General features: G+C 42.6%; 1 protein-coding gene across 5 annotated transcripts in view; it reads left to right on the plus strand.

Moving 5' to 3' along the window:
* Window positions 1-18,802, plus strand: part of NPRL2 (NPR2 like, GATOR1 complex subunit) — a 30,772-nt gene that overhangs the window by 2,794 nt on the left and 9,176 nt on the right. For all 5 annotated transcript variants that reach the window (XM_077325952.1, XM_077325954.1, XM_077325953.1 and 2 more), the window contains 9 exons: window positions 1,396-1,716; window positions 1,828-1,913; window positions 4,059-4,150; window positions 5,814-5,982; window positions 8,727-8,835; window positions 10,153-10,289; window positions 11,225-11,322; window positions 13,190-13,226; window positions 16,592-16,685. In XM_077325952.1, coding sequence (XP_077182067.1) covers window positions 1,836-1,913; window positions 4,059-4,150; window positions 5,814-5,982; window positions 8,727-8,835; window positions 10,153-10,289; window positions 11,225-11,322; window positions 13,190-13,226; window positions 16,592-16,685 — 814 coding nt within the window. In that variant the 5' untranslated portion in view covers window positions 1,396-1,716; window positions 1,828-1,835. The remainder of the gene's footprint in view (window positions 1-1,395; window positions 1,717-1,827; window positions 1,914-4,058; window positions 4,151-5,813; window positions 5,983-8,726; window positions 8,836-10,152; window positions 10,290-11,224; window positions 11,323-13,189; window positions 13,227-16,591; window positions 16,686-18,802) is intronic.

Genomic DNA, 18,802 nt, shown 5'->3' on the forward strand with positions numbered 1-18,802 from the left:
TGCCCAAGTTCCTGGTGGAGTGTGTTGCTGAGAGCTGCACACCATCCAGGATGGGCAGATGTGCTTCCTCTCATAGTCCCTTCCTACCCAATCACAGGACCTCCGTCTTTGCAGGGTTGAGCTTCAGATGACTCTGCTTGATCCGTTTTGTCACTGCTTCCAGACAGCTGGCTAAGAGTTCTGGGGGGAGAGTCAGGGCAGTCATCCATAAGGACGAAGAGCTAGATGTCATGGAGAAAGACAGGTTAGAATTACTCTAAATCAGCCTGTCAGGTAGAAAGAGTGAGATTGCCAAAGTACCTGGAGGAAGGCCAGTTGGCAGCAGAGAAAATGGTAGGTTTGCTACCACCTATAGCCTGCTTGCTGTTTTTCCCTGGAGACTACCGGGATGGTAGTTTTAATCAGTCTTCTCTGATGCTAACTTGCTCTCCTCCTGGCAGCTGCCTGGGTGCTGGAATGAGTATATAGAAGTTATAAAGAAGTGGGGGGGGGGGATGTTGGAGAGAATGCCTATTTCTATCCGACACGCATCCTACAACTAGATTTGTAGCTTGCCCATCCTCTTGTCCCTCTGGTGGTGGCTGTTTCAAGGTGTAAATGACTTGACTCTCTGCGAGGCAAGGTTCTTGCCCACTTCGAACATGTAGTAAGTGCTACATCAGGGAATGGTGCCAGAGTAGCTACAAGTAGCTCCCAAGCCACTGATTATCACTGCTCTAAATATATAAGTGATGTCTCTGCAACAACTTTTTAAAACTAGATCAGATGTCTTTAAACACTTTAAATATGTTGAAGTTCAATGATGCAGTGGGTAAGATGAAAGCTGCCTTTGTTATTGATGCCTTTTATGGAAGTGAGGCAAGATCAGTTTCTCCAACAGGGATATTGAACGTAAAGGGCTTCTGTTCAAACTCATTGTAATCTCATTTGGTTTGAAAAAGCAATTGTAAGCAGTACACTATTACAGTTAATTTTAAACACAGTCTATGATCATCAAAGTTTTCCTTAGTGCTTTCTTTTGGAGGTTAAGTAGCAAAAAAGTTATCCAAAAAGACAAATATTAAGTATCCTGTTAGACTGCGTATACCTGTAAATCCACACACACACACGCCAGCTAGGATGATCAAGTAATAATGTTCCACAACAGGTCTTGTCACTGAAGAAAGCAAACCTGTCATTTACCAAAACTAGTGGTTCCTCAGTGATAGCTCCAGTTCCGTGGGATTTCTGCTGAGGAAAATCCTACAAGTCTGCATTCCTTCTAGAAGGGCAGTTAAGGCCATTTTTATTGAGGCAGTTCAAATTGCTCATCTTTGAGGTATTGCCTCTTTTTCTTAGGAACAGACTATTATTATTTTATTGTATGATGCTGATTTGTTGTTTTTCTTATTTTAGGTTGACAAACTGATTTGGCAGATGACTTATTGAAAAGCACAGATACAAAAAAATAATTAATGAATCACCTGGAGCACAGCAAGAACCACAACAAGAATGGTTGACTGTTGGGTATTAATACTAAGTTACTGTTGAACTGGAAAGGACAAATTCAAATAGCCACACAATCAGTTCTCAAGATTAGGCTAAAAATGTCATCGTGTGGTATAAGCAGGAGGCAAGACCAGTGAAGTATGCCACAACAGGTCTCCTGCTAAGCAGCCGGTCAGATCATTGAAGCAAGTGAGCCCAGTTTATAGATCTTCTAACAGGCTCAATAATGTTAGTACCATGATTCCAAGAGCATTATCAGTTCAGTTTTTTAAAGAATTGTTTGTTTGAAAGGAGTGTGCTTGGGAGACTCGTCATTTCTGTATTTTTGCTCCCTTGCAGTTACAGCTATGGAAGGCAACAGCAGAATCGAGTGCATCTTTTTCAGTGAATTTCACCCGACGCTTGGGCCAAAAATAACATACCAGGTCAGTGGTGTCTAAAATGGATAATTTGGCATTGGGGGGCTCACTTTTAAAAAACTTTTTCTATGTTTCAGAGGCAGGTTAAGTCTTAGTGATTTGGTCTTCTAGATTGCATCTTTTTCTCAGGATCTTCTCCCATGTAATATAAGCTCTTTTTTGCAATTTGTAAATCGCAATTTGCTGAAATGTATGTGAACTTTTTAAAAGATTGCATTTCACTTCTCTGTCCCACATTAACAAAATTCACACATGCACTTGCATAAACACTGTAGCTCAGAGGCATTCTGCTGTCTTTTGTGACACTAAAACAATCAGCTACTGTGGGGGCTCCAGGCTTCTTTTCTGCAGTGTGCAGATCTGTTCTGTGAAATTGCCAGGATTGCCAACTGGCCTGGAGAAGAATGTTCTCTCCTTCTAATGCCCTTTTAATAGGATGCTGTTCCCTGGTGGTGCTGTTTACCTCGATGCAATCAAAAACTACAGCTGTTCATTTATTTTAGAGAGCCAGTTTGGTGTAGTGGTTAGGAGTGCGGACTTCTAATCTGGCATGCCAGGTTCGATTCTGCACTCCCCCACATGCAACCAGCTGGGTGACCTTGGGCTCGCCACGGCACTGATAAAACTGTTCTGACCGAGCAGTGTTATCAGGGCTCTCTCAGCCTCACCCACCCCACAGGGTGTCTGTTGTGGGGAGAGGAAAGGGAGGGCGACTGTAAGCCGCTTTGAGCCTCCTTCAGGTAGGGAAAAGCGGCATATAAGAACCAACTCTTCTTCTTCTTCTTCTTCTTTATTTATTTTGATTTGTTTATATACTGCCCCCCCTTGCAGCTCAAGGCAGTTTACAGAAAACTTGGGAATCAAATACGGCATAGTTCAATAATGATAATAATAATGGCAGGATGACAACAGTAGTAACAGTAACAGTTGGTGATAACAATTTTTTCTTAATTGGAACATTATTTATTTATTTATTTATTTATTTATTTATCACCCTCCCCAGAGGCTCAGGGCAGTTTACATAGGAACAAAGAACAATACATAAAACAGTCTATAAACAAGTGAATACCTTACAATAATAATAACTAATAGTTGTAACCATATAACAATATAACAGTATAAACAATATAAACAATACAACAGTGCAACAATACAAACAGGTCCAGAGCATTGGTGGAATTCTGAGGGGGGCCAGGGATTAATTTCCAGTTAATTGAATCCCACAGGGTGGTCAGTCCAGGGTTGCCCTTTTGTTTGCTCTCTGTGTGCAGGGAAAGGTTCTGAGGGCCCAGTAGATGTTTTTTCTTCTGTCAACAAATTTCTGGCAGAAAAGCTCTACTTTGCGGCCATTGTGGAATTTTCTGTTGCTATTTGAGTTTCTGGGGGTAGAACAACTTTCCCTATTTTTCTGCTAGTGTATGCATTTTGGCTTTAAGTCCTGTGTTGAATTTAGTTGCTTGAATAATCTGAGCATCTATTCGCTAATATTAACTTATCTCTCTGATATTTTTAAAGCAAATTATTCATTTTAAAATGTTAAGAATGTTTTAATTGTTGTTTTTTCCCCTCTGAAATGTTGTAAGCCCCCTTGAGTCTTCGAGGAAGGGCAGCATATAAATTAGAAAATAAATAAATATTTGTCAGATCACAGAGGATGAGCCACATAGGTCCTGCTTGGTATTGTATTATGAACTTTGAAAAAAGTTGAGTGCTCCCTCATGTACCATTCCAATGTGAGAATACATAGGTTCTTTTGTAAGGGAAAAAAATCCTTGGCTAACTAAACTGAAGCTCTGCAGCACTCGCCTACCATTTTAAGAGCATTTCTCCCCTTTCTATTAGTTTGGACTGTACATTCCAACTTTTAATACTGGAATACATCCTACCCTTAAAAAAAAAGACAAACCAAAACTATCCCCTTCATACAAATAAATACAGTTGAGTGGTTTCTTCTTTTAGCTTTCCTCTGAGCAGCAAGACCTCTCCTACTATCCATGTAATGAACACCAGTACAGCAATTTAAAAACAGTTAGGGCTTTGTTCATGACAGAAACAAACTGATTTTTATAAATGTGTTAAGAGGTGTTTGTATCCTTGTGATTGTATCCTCGTTCTGAATTGATCTGCGGTTGTCTTGTTTCATCTTGGCAGGTACCAGAAGATTTCATTTCCCGGGAACTGTTTGATACAGTTCAGGTATACATCATCACTAAGCCTGAATTGCAAAACAAACTCATTACAGTGTAAGTACTACTTGGTGTTCATTAAGTAGAAAAATCACTGGTGAGTGCAATTAGTGTGCATCCTATAGTTCAGGGATAGTCAACCTGTGGTCCTCCAGATGTTCATGGACTACAATTCCCATGAGCCCTTGCCAGCGTTTGCTGACAGGGGCTCATGGGAATTGTAGTCCATGGACATCTGGAGGACCACAGGTTGACTACCCCTGTGGCATAGTTGACCCTGTCTCCTTTAATCACATCCTGTAGGTCAGTGGTCCCCAGCCCCCGGTCCGGGGACCGATACTGGTCTGTGGATCAGTCAGTACCGGGCCGCGGCTCCTCCTCCTCCTCCTCCTCCCAGGCTGCTGCCTTGGGGGCTGCCCTGCCACTCTGCTGCCAGCTCACCTTTGGTGCTCTCCAATGGCCGCCATGGCTGGGGCTCCCCCTCGGCTTCGGACTGCGCAGCTGCTGCTGGTAGCGCCCCCCAGTGGGCGGCAGGAAGTCCAGGGTGCTGGCTGGAAAGCAAGTGGAGCAGGGGCTCAGGCGGCAGCGACGTCCCTCGGCAAAAGACTACCCCGCCCCTGGGCCTCAGTAAAATTGTCAAGCGTTGACCGGTCCCCAGTGATACAAAGGTTGGGGAACACTGCTGTAGATGACCCTGTCTCCTTTTAGAAGCAGTACTTCTCTCATTTGAGGTTGTTGCCCTTCTTTGAGAGACGTAAAGTAGTTGAAGAGCTATCTTTGATATGATAGCCTAATTTGGTAACAGAAGAAACTGTGATTCCAAAAAACATGTGCCGGTTTGGGTTTAGTAAGAAACCTTGCCTTCATGGAGGGAGAAATTCTGTGATGATCCACTCAGAGGATACAAGCAGTGTTCCAACTGTGGGTGTGCACAGCACCCAGGGCCTTCACTATACATAGCTTGCTGATTAACAAGGAAGGCAAAATTCTTCTCAAGCTGCTATCTGTAAGCAACTTAGAGGTCTATACATGGGCAACTTAAGCTGGTGGGTAGGACTGGGGAATGACATGTGCAGCGCCTTTTGGTGTCCCCACTTTTTTCATCCAGGTCAAGATACACATGCCAAAATCTGTTTTGAAGTGTGTGTGAGACCCATAGCTTGATCAGAGAACAGTTTGGAGTTAATCAGAATAAGCAAAGCAGCTAGCCATGTTGTTCTGTGCTGTCTGACTGTGTGTCAGTGCAGTTTGGTTGTAGAGGGACTAAAGCAGGGATAGACATTCCCCAGCATGAGTTCCAAACAGTGGCATTCAAGTGTACTCAGGGCTGATTCTCAGTCCAAGCAGCCAAGCTGTGCACTTGAAGCAATGGCAGCTATGTTGGGATCAGAAGCCTGGGAGAAGTTCCTGAGCATGGCTCACGTCCATTATCCCTCCATGGACCCACGCAGGCCTCAGGTGAGTTGGCAGAGCTACTGGGGCTTGGCTTGCTCCCTATGGTCTGCCTTGGATCTCCCCCCACCTTCTTTTTGCATACCGACTAACATTTTCACAGATAGAAGTTTCTTTTTTAAAATTTAAAGCATACATAGGGCCAAAAATGTTTGACTAATATATAGTATTAATAAATGACTCATAAATACAGTTACACAGTCTTCTATACATTGTTAAGTGTCATAAATGTATGCTTAATAATAATTAAATTATTTCTCTCTAACAGTACAGCCATGGACAAAAAACTGATTGGCTGCCCAGTTTGTATTGAGCATAAGAAATACAGCCGGAATGCTCTGCTCTTTAACCTTGGCTTTGTTTGTGATGCTAGAGCTAAAACCTGTGCACTGGAGCCCATTGTGAAGAAACTGGCAGGTTATCTCACAACTCTGGAGGTTAGGCACTAAGTGAACATGTTTTTTTCCCACTTATCTGTGCTTAGGCATGTACCAATATGTACCATTTCCAGTGTTTATTTCCAGTGTTTATTTCTTCTGTTGCGCTCTGGGAGGGGGTGTTCAGATTTAGTACAGGTGGAACATCCCTCCTGTTACTTTAATGGTTGCCAATATCATTTCCTCACCCATTATTATTGTTGTTGTTGTTGTTCTTGTTCTTGTTGTTAGGTGTGAAGTCATGTCCGACCCATCGCAACCCCATGGACAATGATCCTCCAGGCCTCCCTGCCCTCTACCATTCCCCGGAGTCCATTTAAGTTTTCACCTACTGCTTCAGTGACTCCCTCCAGCCACCTCATTTTCTGTCGTCCCCTTCTTCTTTTGCCCTCAATCACTCTCAGTATTAGGTTCTTCTCCAGGGAGTCCTTCCTTCTCATAGGGTGGCCAAATTATTTGAGTTTCATCTTCAGGATCTGGCCTTCTAAGGAGTAGTCAGGGCTGATCTCCTCTAGGACTGACCGGTTTGTTCGACTTGCAGTCCAAGGGACTCGCAAAAGTCTTCTCCAGCACCAGAGTTCAAAAGCCTCAATTCTTTGATGCTCGGCCTTCCTTATGGTCCAACTTTCACAGCCATACATTGCAACTGGGAATACCATACCCTTGACTACACGCACTTTTGTTGGCAGGGTGATGTCTCTGCTTTTTAGGATGCTGTCTAGATTTGCCATAGCTTTCCTCCCCAGGAGCAAACGTTTTTTAATTTCTTTGCTGCAGTCCCCATCTGCAGTGATCTTGGAGCCCAGGAAAATAAAATCTGTCACTACCTCCATTTCTTCCCCATCTATTTGCCAGGAATTGAGTGGGCCGGATGCCATGATCTTTGTTTTCTTGATGTTGAGTTTCAAGCCAACTTTTGCACTCTCCTCCTTCACCCACATCAAAAGGCTCTTTAGTTCCTCTTCGCTTTCTGCCATTAGAGTGATATCATCTGCATATCTGAGGTTGCTGATATTTCTCCCTGCAATTTTGATCCCAAATTGTGACTCATCTAACCCTGTCTTTCTCATAATGTGCTCCGCATACAAATTAAATAGGCAAGGCGACAGTATACAGCCTTGCCGAACTCCTTTCTCAATTTTGAACCAGTCCGTGATTCCATGCCCGGTTCTTGCTGTTGCTTCTTGACCTGTATATAGGTTTCTCAAGAGACAGATAAGATGCACTGGTATTCCCATCTCTTTAAGAACTTGCCACAATCTGTTGTGCTCCACACAATCAAAGGCTTTAGCATAGTCAATGAAGCAGAAATAAATGTTCTTCTGGAACTCCCTAGCTTTCTCCATGATCCAGTGTATGTTGGCAATTTGATGTCTAGTTCCTCTGCCTCTTGGAAATCCTGACTGTACTTCTGGAAGTTCTCGGTCCACATATTGCTGGAGCCTAGCTTGTAGGATTTTGAGCATAACTTTGCTAGTATGAGAAATAAGTGCAATGGTGCGGTAGTTTGAACATTCTTTGGCATTGCCCTTCTTTGGGATTGGAAAATTGTAAATGCTCACTTGCTTTACTTCATCAGTATTCTGGGAGTCTGTTAAAAGAGGGAAAACACATGGTTTTCCCTGCATCAGTGCTTGGAGAGACAAACATTCCCCCCCCCCCCATTCAATGTGTACCATATCATACAACTTTTGCCAGTTTGTCATTAACGCCATGATAACTCCTGGGACCGTTCTGCATTCGTCCAAAATAGCACAATGGTTACTAATTGAAATCGCTACAGTTCTTCCGTTATGCACAATGTCGTTGACAATCTGCAACACTCCTGAAACCGATCCGCAAAAAGCGCTTCATTGTAGCGCTTTCAGGGAAATCCCAAAAAGTGGATTCACCCTCCGGAAAGCGCTACACTCCTGCAACCAATCTGCAACACTAGCGGGAAAGTTCTGTGCGTTACCATTGTTGCGATTTTTGCAAAGTCCCTCCCCCTGGCTCTCTCCTCTGATCTTCCGGCGAAGCGATCACCATTTTTTTTTTCTCCGAGCGAGCGGAGAAAGTCACCAAGCACAAGCATCATAGAGGCCCGTTTGCTGGTTTATTTTCACTTTATTTTTCACACTGTTTTCGGCCGAAAATCGCGCCCGTGAGGGGGGGGGGGATTTTTTTTTTCACTCGGGGAGAGCGTGGCAACGATGAAACGGCAGCTCAAACATCACCTGCTAGCTGGATGGGTCTCTCCGTTGCAACGAATCAACGCATATTCGTTGCAACGGGTGTGTTTTGTTTTTTTTAAAAACCTTCCTTAAAGGGAAAGGGGCTGTTTGGGAGCATGCTAACGGCCGCCCATTGGCTGCTTGACGGCCAGGGGCAGGACACAGCTCAGCAATAGCGCTTCCTTTCTAGCGATTTTTGCCGAGACTGGAACACTGTGGGAAACGATAGAAACGCAACTGGATTCCACTACAAAGGCAGGTATGCATAACGACGAATTCCACTATTTAAAATGGCGATTTTTCGTTCAGCAAACAATTTGCTACATGGATCCCGGTGCGGAATGGCCTCAAGTTTGCCTCCATTGCTCTGAAAAGAACCTTTAATACGTTTTCATGTATTTTCATTGCAATAATCAGTATAATTTGTTGTTCAGAAATATTGGGACATTTTAATGTTATTTCTGCCACTGCAGTTAATGACATTTTCCTGCCTCTTGTTCAGAACTGATTATGGTCTTTGTCCTTTCTCAGCTTGAGAGTGGCTTCATCTCCAATGACGAGAGCAAGCAAAAGTTGATCCCAATAATGACCATCCTGCTTGAGGAATTGAATGCCACTGGCAAATGCACTCTGCCAATAGGTATCAACAGTCACATCCTCCTTTTTAGAAACATGTGGGTTTGGAAGTTGGGACTGTGGCACAGTCAGTGCAGAAGAGCATTTCTTGTGTTGTGTGACCCCCCTCCTCTTCTATCAAGGGTACAAGGAGGCAGCAGTGGTATTGCCACCTTGGAATATGATGCTCCTTAGGAATTGGGAAGGGGCAGCAACATACCAATGGGTGCCATTGGCCCAACTCCTCCTGTCATTTTGTTTAAAAAGAACATTGCAGCCCTACATGGAAAGACACAGAAGGTGCCTGAAGCAATTTCTTATGGTGTGAAACAAATTCCTTTCTCACCACTGTCACGATGAGTGTTCTCAGAAAGTGGGAGACACTGCTTCTTCTCCTGCAAACTGAGTGCATATTATTCAGTGCTTCAGATAGTGAGAAAACAAGTAGGCTTTTAACCCCTTGTCCTTTTTCTCCATACACTTCTGCAACTGGGACCACTGGTCTTGCTCCCAGCACCAGCTGTTGTGCGAATTTGGTCTCCAATTGATGAATAAACAGTACTGCTAAGTTCAAGCCCCAAAGAATTCAGCTATGTTGGGGGATATATATATATAGTTATAATAAGAATGAAAGTGTGGATTGGTGGTTAGTATGCTGAAGCTAGGGCTGGGGAGACTTGGGTTGAAACCTCCATTCCGCCATAAAACTCAATGGGCCAATTACACTGTCTCTAGTCTAACCTACCTAACTGGTTTGTAGTGGCAAAACGCTGGAGAATGCTTGATGAACTCTGTGGAGGGAGGGTGAATAGAATTTTTTGATGATTGGCCACTCCCATTGTGGAACTAATCAAGTCAAACTTTATTGCACTAGGCCATAGGACATCGTAAGATCAAATAACAATACAATTGTTAAAAACAAACACAGAATAAAAAATTGTACTTGACCCATACATTCTGCTCATTAGCCCTCAGTATTTGCCACCAGGCCAGCTCTAATCTTTCTTATCGCCAGAGCAAAGATGACCCTTTGTGTTACAAATGGGTCCATATCAGACAACAAATACCTTACTTTATCATGAACTGAAGGAAATGCCCCTGGAATAATTTTATTTAGAAATTTCCTCCTTGGGTCTGTGTAAAGTGGACATTCTAATAGATAGTGTGGCAGATCTTCAACTACTGGGTTCCCACAGATACTTGTGGAACTAGTCTGTAAATAAGGAAGGTCAGAGTTGCAAAGCCCAGCCAAAGAGCCAAGCGTCCCCAGCCCAACAGAGCTGCATGTCATCTTGGCATCAGATAATATTTAAGTCTAAACCTGATCTTTTCCTTTTCTTAGATGAATCAAACACCATTCACTTGAAAGTGATTGAGCAACGGCCAGATCCCCCCATTGTGCAGGAATATGATGTTCCTGTTTTCACCCAAGATAAGGATGAGTTCTTTAATTCCCAGTGGGACCTCACCACTCAGCAGGTTTGTTCATATGGCTAGAAAGACGTTGGAGTTGCACATTCATTGAACACTGGAAAGCAAAGTCTAGTGGCAGCATAGATGATTTAGTTTCCAAAACAAACAAAACAAAGATAGTAATCCCACCTGGCAGAGATTTTTGCAATGTAGTCTGCCCAATGGATCAGATTACTATTGTGAAGATGCAGTTTAGACAGGTGGCTTCCTTAACAATAACACCTCAAGAATTAAATGGCACTTACTAATAAGTAAGTAGGCATAGAACTGCAGCCGTGTCCCTAAGGTTCAATTGGGAAGGATGTCTGGGCACATTTTATTTCTTTAAGGATATGCTTCTTTTCCTATTAACTGCATCATTTGCTGAAAGACCACTGATTAGTACTTTATAAAGATCATTCCTCAGAATTTGAGTTTTGAAAAGAACCTCTGATAACAAAACTTTGTGGAATTCTTTGCTTCCATAATTGCTGAAATCAAAGGTTACAGAGTTTTTGGTGTTACATTTCCTTAAGTATTTGCACTACCTTTCAATTGGACAAGATGCTCTAGGAAGTGTAATCCTTTTTCAGACGGTACAGCCTGGGAAAAGCATCCCGCAAATTCACCTCAGTAGAAGGTGTAATCTGATCCTCAGTCTAAGCAGTTGGGTACAAATCTTCTTAAAAATTCTCTCATCCTAATGTTTTAATTGCTTAATTTCTCTTGCTGGGTCTGACATTCCAATGGCTGCCCTAGACCAATCGTATATTGATGAAGTCCTTAAGAAATCATCCTGTGCAAGCTCAGATTTTGCTCATGCCTTCAGTTTGTGCTCACCAGTCTTCCAGTGATCAGACTCTTTTCTGTGTCTTCCTTGCTTGGCTAGTGAAAAGTGCCCTTTACATTTGCATCAGGATTCTTGCTTTGCCTGGAATCATATATCTGCCCTCTCTTCTCAGATCCTGCCATACATTGATGGGTTTAGGCACATTCAGAAAATCTCAGCTGAAGCAGATGTGGAGCTCAATTTGGTTCGAATTGCCATCCAGAATCTCTTGTAAGTGCCAAATCATAGAAATATAAAAGTCAGGAAAATTTTGGAGCCAACTTTCAAATTAGATGCCTTCATTGATTGGAGCTTGCACGCAGACTCTTTTTTGGCTTTCTCTTTTCTACCCACAGACTCTTTTTATCTTCACCTTCTCCTTAGCAACTGCCACATAGAGGCAAAATAACCTGTGTTTTGAGTTAAAGAGATTTTTAAATGTATCTGAAAAACTGGATCTTGCCTATCAAAGTTTGTTCACTTTGAGTGTTCAGATCATGGTTCTTTCGCATTGTGACCAGTACTTTGTCCACAGTTAGTACCAACTAAATGTTAGGAAATGCATAGGGAAGGCAACAAAAGTACTTGTTACTTTGAAGAGTAGAGTAGATCATTCATGCAACTGGGCTATTAGATTTTGGTTTTGGTTTTTACTTTGTTTCAAGGCCTATTACATGCAAATGCTGTGTGTCAATATTTATTTATTTGTTTGTTTGTTTATTTGATTTATTTCCCGCCACTTCCGAGGCTGGCTCGTGGTAGGTTACAAAGTCTCATAAAAAACCATTAAAACCCCCATTAAAAGACATAAAAATCCCAAACATGGCAGGAACCCCTCCACACACACACACACCCATCCCCAGTACCAGAGATGTGAGGATGGAGGTCAGAAGTTGATGTACTGCTCCTATGGCGGGGGCATCGATCTACCTCGCTGGCCCCAGCCTCAACTGTTGACCTGGCAGAAGAGCTCCATTTTGCAGGCCTTATGCTGAAACCTCCCGCAGGGTCCTCAGCTTGCCCAGGAGCTCATTCCACCAGGTTGGGGCCAGGACCAGAAAGGCCCTGGCCCTGGTTGAGGCTAGGCGCACTTCCCTGGGGCCGGGAACGACCAATAAGTTTTCACCCACAGAGCGTAAGGCCCTGTGGGGGGCATAGGGTATCATATCCTAACAACAATCTTAATGAAAAAACATGCAACACTTTGAAATATGTTCTAGTGGCAAGGTTTTCCATGCCAACCTCATTTATAGTTAAAGCAGGTGGTGGAAAGTACTACAAAGTCAAAACTGAATTATGGTGATCCCTTAAGGTTTACAAGGCAAGAGGCCAAAAAGAGATGGCATGCCATTGCCTGCCCCTGTATAGCAACCCTGGACTTCCTTGGTGGTCTTCCATCCAATTACTAACCAGGGCCAATCCTGCTTAGTTTCCAAAATCTGATGAGATCAGGCTTGGATGAGCCACCCAGATTGGGGCATTTAGAGCATAATATGTGCTAAAAGTTCAGCTCAGCACTGAAATATATGAAGCACTAATAAAGGAGTACCTCTAAGCATGTATAGCCCCTTGTTAGGAATGGGGTGGAGCCTCTAGTTGCAAAAGGGTCCAAACTGTGGAAAGCAAAGGAGAGACAAAACTGTTCTGCTGGGAAGCTTGCACCTTAATCATAGGCTTTTAAATCCTTGTTTAAGGGCTGTGTTCATTTGGGACCCTCCTCTTGGAAGTCAGTACATGGAGTGTTCTGCTGGAAACTTCCTGGGCCATCAACAAGAGGAAAGAGAGGAATTTTGGGGGGTGACAAAATGTGATGGAGGGAAGAATTAATTGTACTTTAAAAGAACATTGTTCTGTTGTTTTGCTAAGATCTACATTTTTCTCAAATTATATGTTAGGTGACAAGAATGTTTTATTTTAAGAATTACCAGCATTCTGCAGTGCATCAGCCGATATACTTAATGCCATGTCTTCCAAATGCAAAAGTCATATCCATATCAGATAATGATTGCACACCAGTACTGTGTATCTTATTTTAAAACAAATACTAAGTATAATGTTTTAGCATGAGGGTTAATTTCTCATGGGCTTCATTTTCCAGATACTATGGAGTCGTGACTCTTGTTTCCATCCTTCAGGTAAGTAGTGGAAAAGCGGCTGAAAAACTTTGGGGAATTGGGGGGACTGTACAGCAGTGGATGCATTTTCATCCCTTGATGACTGGAGCAAGCAGTGATTTGGATATATGAATGAGCCATCACTGGTCAAAGCAAGTAGACATTTCCTAGTTCATCAAACAGGTGTTTTTCTATAGAATTGGGTTACCTATTCACCTGAAGAAGGCTGCTGACCTTTGTAGTTTGTCTCCCTTCAAATTCAGCCCCTTTACTAATAAAGCACTTAAATTAGCAAAACTGAGAATATCTAACACACACATACTTTTGCTAGAAATGTCACCATCCTCCAATTTAAACCAGGAAGAAAGCCCAGTTTGAAAAGCAGGGCATCTTAGTCGTGTGTCTAGTAATGTTTTAATGCTAGTTTTATAATCCAGATAAAAAACCATTCAATCTATACCACCAAGTGTAGTTTCAAAGAGATAAAGGAAAACACTATTTTTTAAATAAAGAACAAGCTCACATTTACAGAGAAATATTATTTTAAATATAAAGTATAAATACATGATCTCACTGTTTTCTTTGGCTTTCATCAAAATAAACAGACTCTGTTACCAAAAGTTCCAGATTGTAGGCCATAAAGTAACAGCCGCGTGACCCAAATTCTACATCTTGAAGCATAGAGCCTTGATTGATTGATGATGTAATTTATTACCCGCCACTCCCAGACATCCAGCACATGGTGGGTTACAATAAGATTTTCAGTAGAGACAGCCTAAATGATAGTTCCAAGAGTCATTATAGCATTGCATCTGCCAGCAGGATTACTGGGAAGCATTGGATATTCAGCCATTTGTACATCTTACTGTAACTTTTCTTACGTCTAGGCATTCATATGTAGCAGAGCAAATATGAGAAAAGATAATACTGCAGGTGTGTTCAGGAGCATATTAGTTGTACTTGAAGCCGTATACATGCCAGCTGTGTTCTAGATGGCTGCAGGGTGATGATGAAAGCCAGCTGTTCCTTTCTACCTTTGATTACATGACACTTTGGGTTCTTCTTTTCAACACTGTTCTAACTAGATTCTAATATTCAAAGTTAAATATATTAAAACATCTACACATTTAGGAAGAAGAATGAACACAGTGCAATGGGACATTCAACAATAACTGATGATGGAAATGGGTCTTTATAATAAAACATGTTGTATGTGTACAAGGGGCACATAGAAATAGGTGCATGTGCTCCTGACACTTTACTGAGTTCTGTTATTTTGTTACAGACTGAGTGTTAGCTGTTCTACATATGCATATTTTATTCTTGCTTTCAGTTTTCCCTTCTCCCAACCCCATTGCTTTCACAAACCATGTAGTTTCATTACCCAGTACAAACTAATGTGGAGGATAATAAGATTAATTTCCTCAAGAGGTAAAACTCAGTATGTTGTTGTCAGGGCCAACTCAAAACAGTTGTGTTTATTGCAATAAATTCATTCACATTGTGCAGATAGCTGTCAAAATCCTCAATTAAGTAATATCCCAAGGGATCAAACATGATAGCTGAGGGGAGGTGTGATACTGCAAAAATAAATAGAAAAGGGATGGCTTGCTTGAATTTGGCTGTAGCAATGGCACTAGTAGTTTTTATCCTTTTTCCGCTGCCCTTCTTTGATATACACAGATCACCCCAAAACAGGGTGAATACAAATATGGATGGCATATCTGCATCCCTTCCTAGTTTTGGGGGGGGGGGATAATGGCAGCTGTGGGGAGAGTGGGTTAGATACTGGAGCCAGAGGGGGAAAGAAACACCTGTTCTTACCTGTCCCATTGCTTTAGTCAAATTTATAGCCCCTCTAGTCCCGTAAAAAAAGACAGTACACACCTCCATTCATAGATTTCAAGTGGCATTAATGATTTGGCCCCAGACCAAAGGAAGGTTAGTAATGAATCTGAATGCATGCTCTCCAGGACCTATTACTGTACAGAGCAAGGTTACGTAAATGGCAGACACTTTACTCAAAGCAAACAGGACAAATATTTCCTACAATTATACTGAAACTAGCTTCAAAGCCCATTCCTAAGAATGGGCCTTGAAAAGATCCCCTCCCCTCGCCCCTGGCCAGGCATCTTAAGGTGGCCTTGGGCGGCAACTTGCAGCAGGATCAAGTGGATTGGGTGGGGGCTGGGCAGCTCGTTAGCAGGGCCAACAGAGCTCCTTAGCAGTCAGCTAGTCCTTAGCAGTCCTTAAAGAGCAGCAAGCAGGCCAGGAGGCCCTTGTCAGCAGGACCAGCCTAGCAGGCCAAGAGGCCCTCCACCACAATCCTTTGCCCAGGATCCTGCTGCTGGCTCCAGGCACTGAGGCGTCTGAGAGCAAAGAGGTTAGAGTCTAGGGACGGAGGGCGGAAGCTGCAGGGGCAGGGCCAATCAGGGCAAAGCTGGCTGCACCCTTAGCCCTATTCTAACTTGGACAGCCGGACACGTCCCACCCCTAGGCTGTTTCATAAATATATAGAGGAGCAACAATGGATAAGGATTGACTGCATGTAGGTAGCAGTAGTGTTATACGATTACAGCCTTCAACAGGCTGAACCGTGGCCCCAGCCATCATACAAAAGAGGTTTTTCAAGCTTTAAAAAGTGCTGTTACCTACAAGGCTCTTGCAGCTGATTTTACTACATAAACTGAGAATAGATTCATCTTTTTAAATGATTGAGTATCACAAGTATTTTGTTTTTATCCTTTGTTTTTGTATTCTGGTCTAAGACCATCTGACTAAATAAATAAATATTCATCTTCTTCAGGGTCTTTTGGCAGGATCTGAGTTCCATTGGGAGATTTTAGCTGTGCACAGAATTGTTGACATCCATGTTGCGCAGAGGAGGGTCCTTTTGTGCTAACATATGCTTTCTTGTTTGGCTGTAGGCTTAGATTTTATCTGTGTGCCTGGAAGGGTGTAGAGGGAATGACATGGCCTAAGGCCTCAGTATATAAACGCTTAGAACTGTGTGATGGATGTGGTTTATGGGAGTGGTTTGAAAATGTGCGGCCCTGTTTTTGTTTCACTAGGTTTTTCATTTTGTTCTTTTCCAGATTGAATGTAGTGTATAAAAGTAAGGCCACCAAGTAACATTTCAAAACTTAAAACAAATCCAGCTTTAGACTCTGAAAACAACAAATTCTGGAATAAAATTCTAGGACAACCTTTTAAGACACAGTCACACATTCCTAGGTGCAGTTGTACCATGTCATCTTTAGCCTCCTTGCTGGTCATAATACCTGTCTGTTAGAATGGTTCTGTTTAGCAATCAAAATGAATCCAACAGGAACTGAAATGCTGTACCTGCCATTGTGAACCAACAGTCCTTTTACTTTCTCTTCCAGTATTCAAACGTGTATTGTACTACTCCCAGAGTTCAGGATCTGGTAGATGATAAATCTCTCCAAGAAGAATGCCTCTCATACATCACAAAGCCAGGTATTGGGGGATGAGTGACTAATATAGGATTAATAAGGATTGTGATAATAAAATAATCAACATGTATATATTGTATCCCATGTGAAGTAACAACAATTACCAATTGGCTGACAGCCAGGATCCAAGTTGTTGTTGTTGTTAGCTATGAAGTCATGTCCGACCCATCGCGACCCCATGGACAGTGATCCTCCAGGCCTTCCTGTCCTCTACCATTCCCCGGAGTCCATTTAGGTTTGCACCAACTGCTTCAGTGACTCCATCCAGCCACCTCATTCTCTGTCGTCCCCTTCTTCTTTTGCCCTCAACCGCTCCCAGCATTAGACTCTTCTCCAGGGAGTCCTTCCTTCTCATGAGGTGGATAAGGATTTGAGTTTCATCTTCAGGATCTGGCCTTCTAAGGAGCAGGCAGGGCTGATCTCCTCCAGGACTGACCGGTTTGTTTGCTTTGCAGTCCAAGGGACTCGCAAGAGTCTTCTCCAGCACCAGAGTTCAAAAGCCTCAATTCTTTGATGCTCGGCCTTCCTTATGGTCCAACTTTCACAGCCATACATTGCAACTGGGCAGACCATAGCCTTGACTAAATGTACTTTTGTTGGCAGGGTGATGTGTCTGCTTTTTAGGATGCTGTCTAGATTTGCCATAGCTTTCCTCCCCAGGAGCAAGCGTCTTTTAATTTCTTTGCTGCAGTCCCCATCTGCAATGATCTTGGAGCCCAGGAAAATAAAATCTAAAATCTACCTATGCTGTACCTGCCATTGTGAACCAACAGTCCTTTTACTTTCTCTTCCTCCCCAGGAGCAAGCGTTTTTTAATTTCTTAGCTGCAGTCCCCATCTGCAGTGATCTTGGAGCCCAGGAAAATAAAATCTGTCACTACCTCCATTTCTTCCCCATCTATTTGCCAGGAATTGAGAGGGCCGGATGCCATGATCTTTGTTTTCTTGATGTTGAGTTTCAAGCCAACTTTTGCACTCTCCTCCTTCACCCGCATCAAGAGGCTCTTTAGTTTCTCTTCGCTTTCTGCCATTAGATTGGTATCATCTGCATATCTGAGGTTGCTGATATTTCTCCCTGCAATCTTGATCCCAATTTGTGATTCATCTAACCCCGCATTTCTCATGATGTGCTCCGCATACAAGTTAAATAGGCAAGGCAAGAGTATACAGCCTTGCCGAACTCCTTTCTCAATTTTGAACCAATCCGTGATTCTATGCCTGGTTCTCACTGTTGCCTCTTGACCTGCATATAGGTTTCTCAAGAGACAGATAAGATGCTCTGGTATTCCCATCTCTTTAAGAACTTGCCACAATTTGTTGTGCTCCACACAATCAAAGGCTTTAGCATAGTCAATGAAGCACAAGTAAATGTTTTTCTGGAATTCCCTAGCTTTTTCCATGATCCTGCGTATGTTGGCAATTTGATCTCTAGTTCCTCTGCTTCTTCGAAATCCTGCCTGTACTCCTGGAAGTTCTCGGTCCACATATTGCTGGAGCCTAGCTTGTAGGATTTTGAGCATAAATTTACTAGTATGAGAAATGAGTGCAATGGTGTGGTAATTTGAACATTCTTTGGCATTGCCCTTCTTTGGGATTGGAATGTAAACTGACCTTTTCCAATCCTGTGGCCATTGTCGAGTTTTCCAAACTTGTTGGCATATTGAGTGTAGCACTTTTACTGCATCGTCTTTTAAGATTTTGAATAGTTCAACTGGAATGCTGTCACCTCCACTAGCTTTACGGTTGCTCAGACTTCTTAAGGCCCATTTGACTTCACATTCCAGGATGTCTGGCTCCGGGTCAGTGACTACCCCATCGTGGTTATCAGGGATGTTAAGCTCACTCTTGTATAGTTCTTCTGTATAACTTTGCCACCTTTTTAAATCTCTTCTGCTTCTGTGAGGTCCCTACCATCCCTACCATTTTGGTCCTTTATCATACCCATCTTTGCATGAAATGTTCTCTTCATATCTCCAATTTTCTTGAAGAGATCTCTGGTCCTCCCTATTCTATTGTTTTCTTCTATTTGCTTGCACTGTTCATTTAAGAAGGCATTCTTATCTCTTCTAGGTATTCTCTGGAATTCTGCGTTCAATTGGGTGTATTTTTCTCTTTCTCCCTT

This window comes from Paroedura picta, chromosome 3, assembly GCF_049243985.1.
Source record: "Paroedura picta isolate Pp20150507F chromosome 3, Ppicta_v3.0, whole genome shotgun sequence".
Taxonomy (NCBI): domain Eukaryota; kingdom Metazoa; phylum Chordata; class Lepidosauria; order Squamata; family Gekkonidae; genus Paroedura; species Paroedura picta.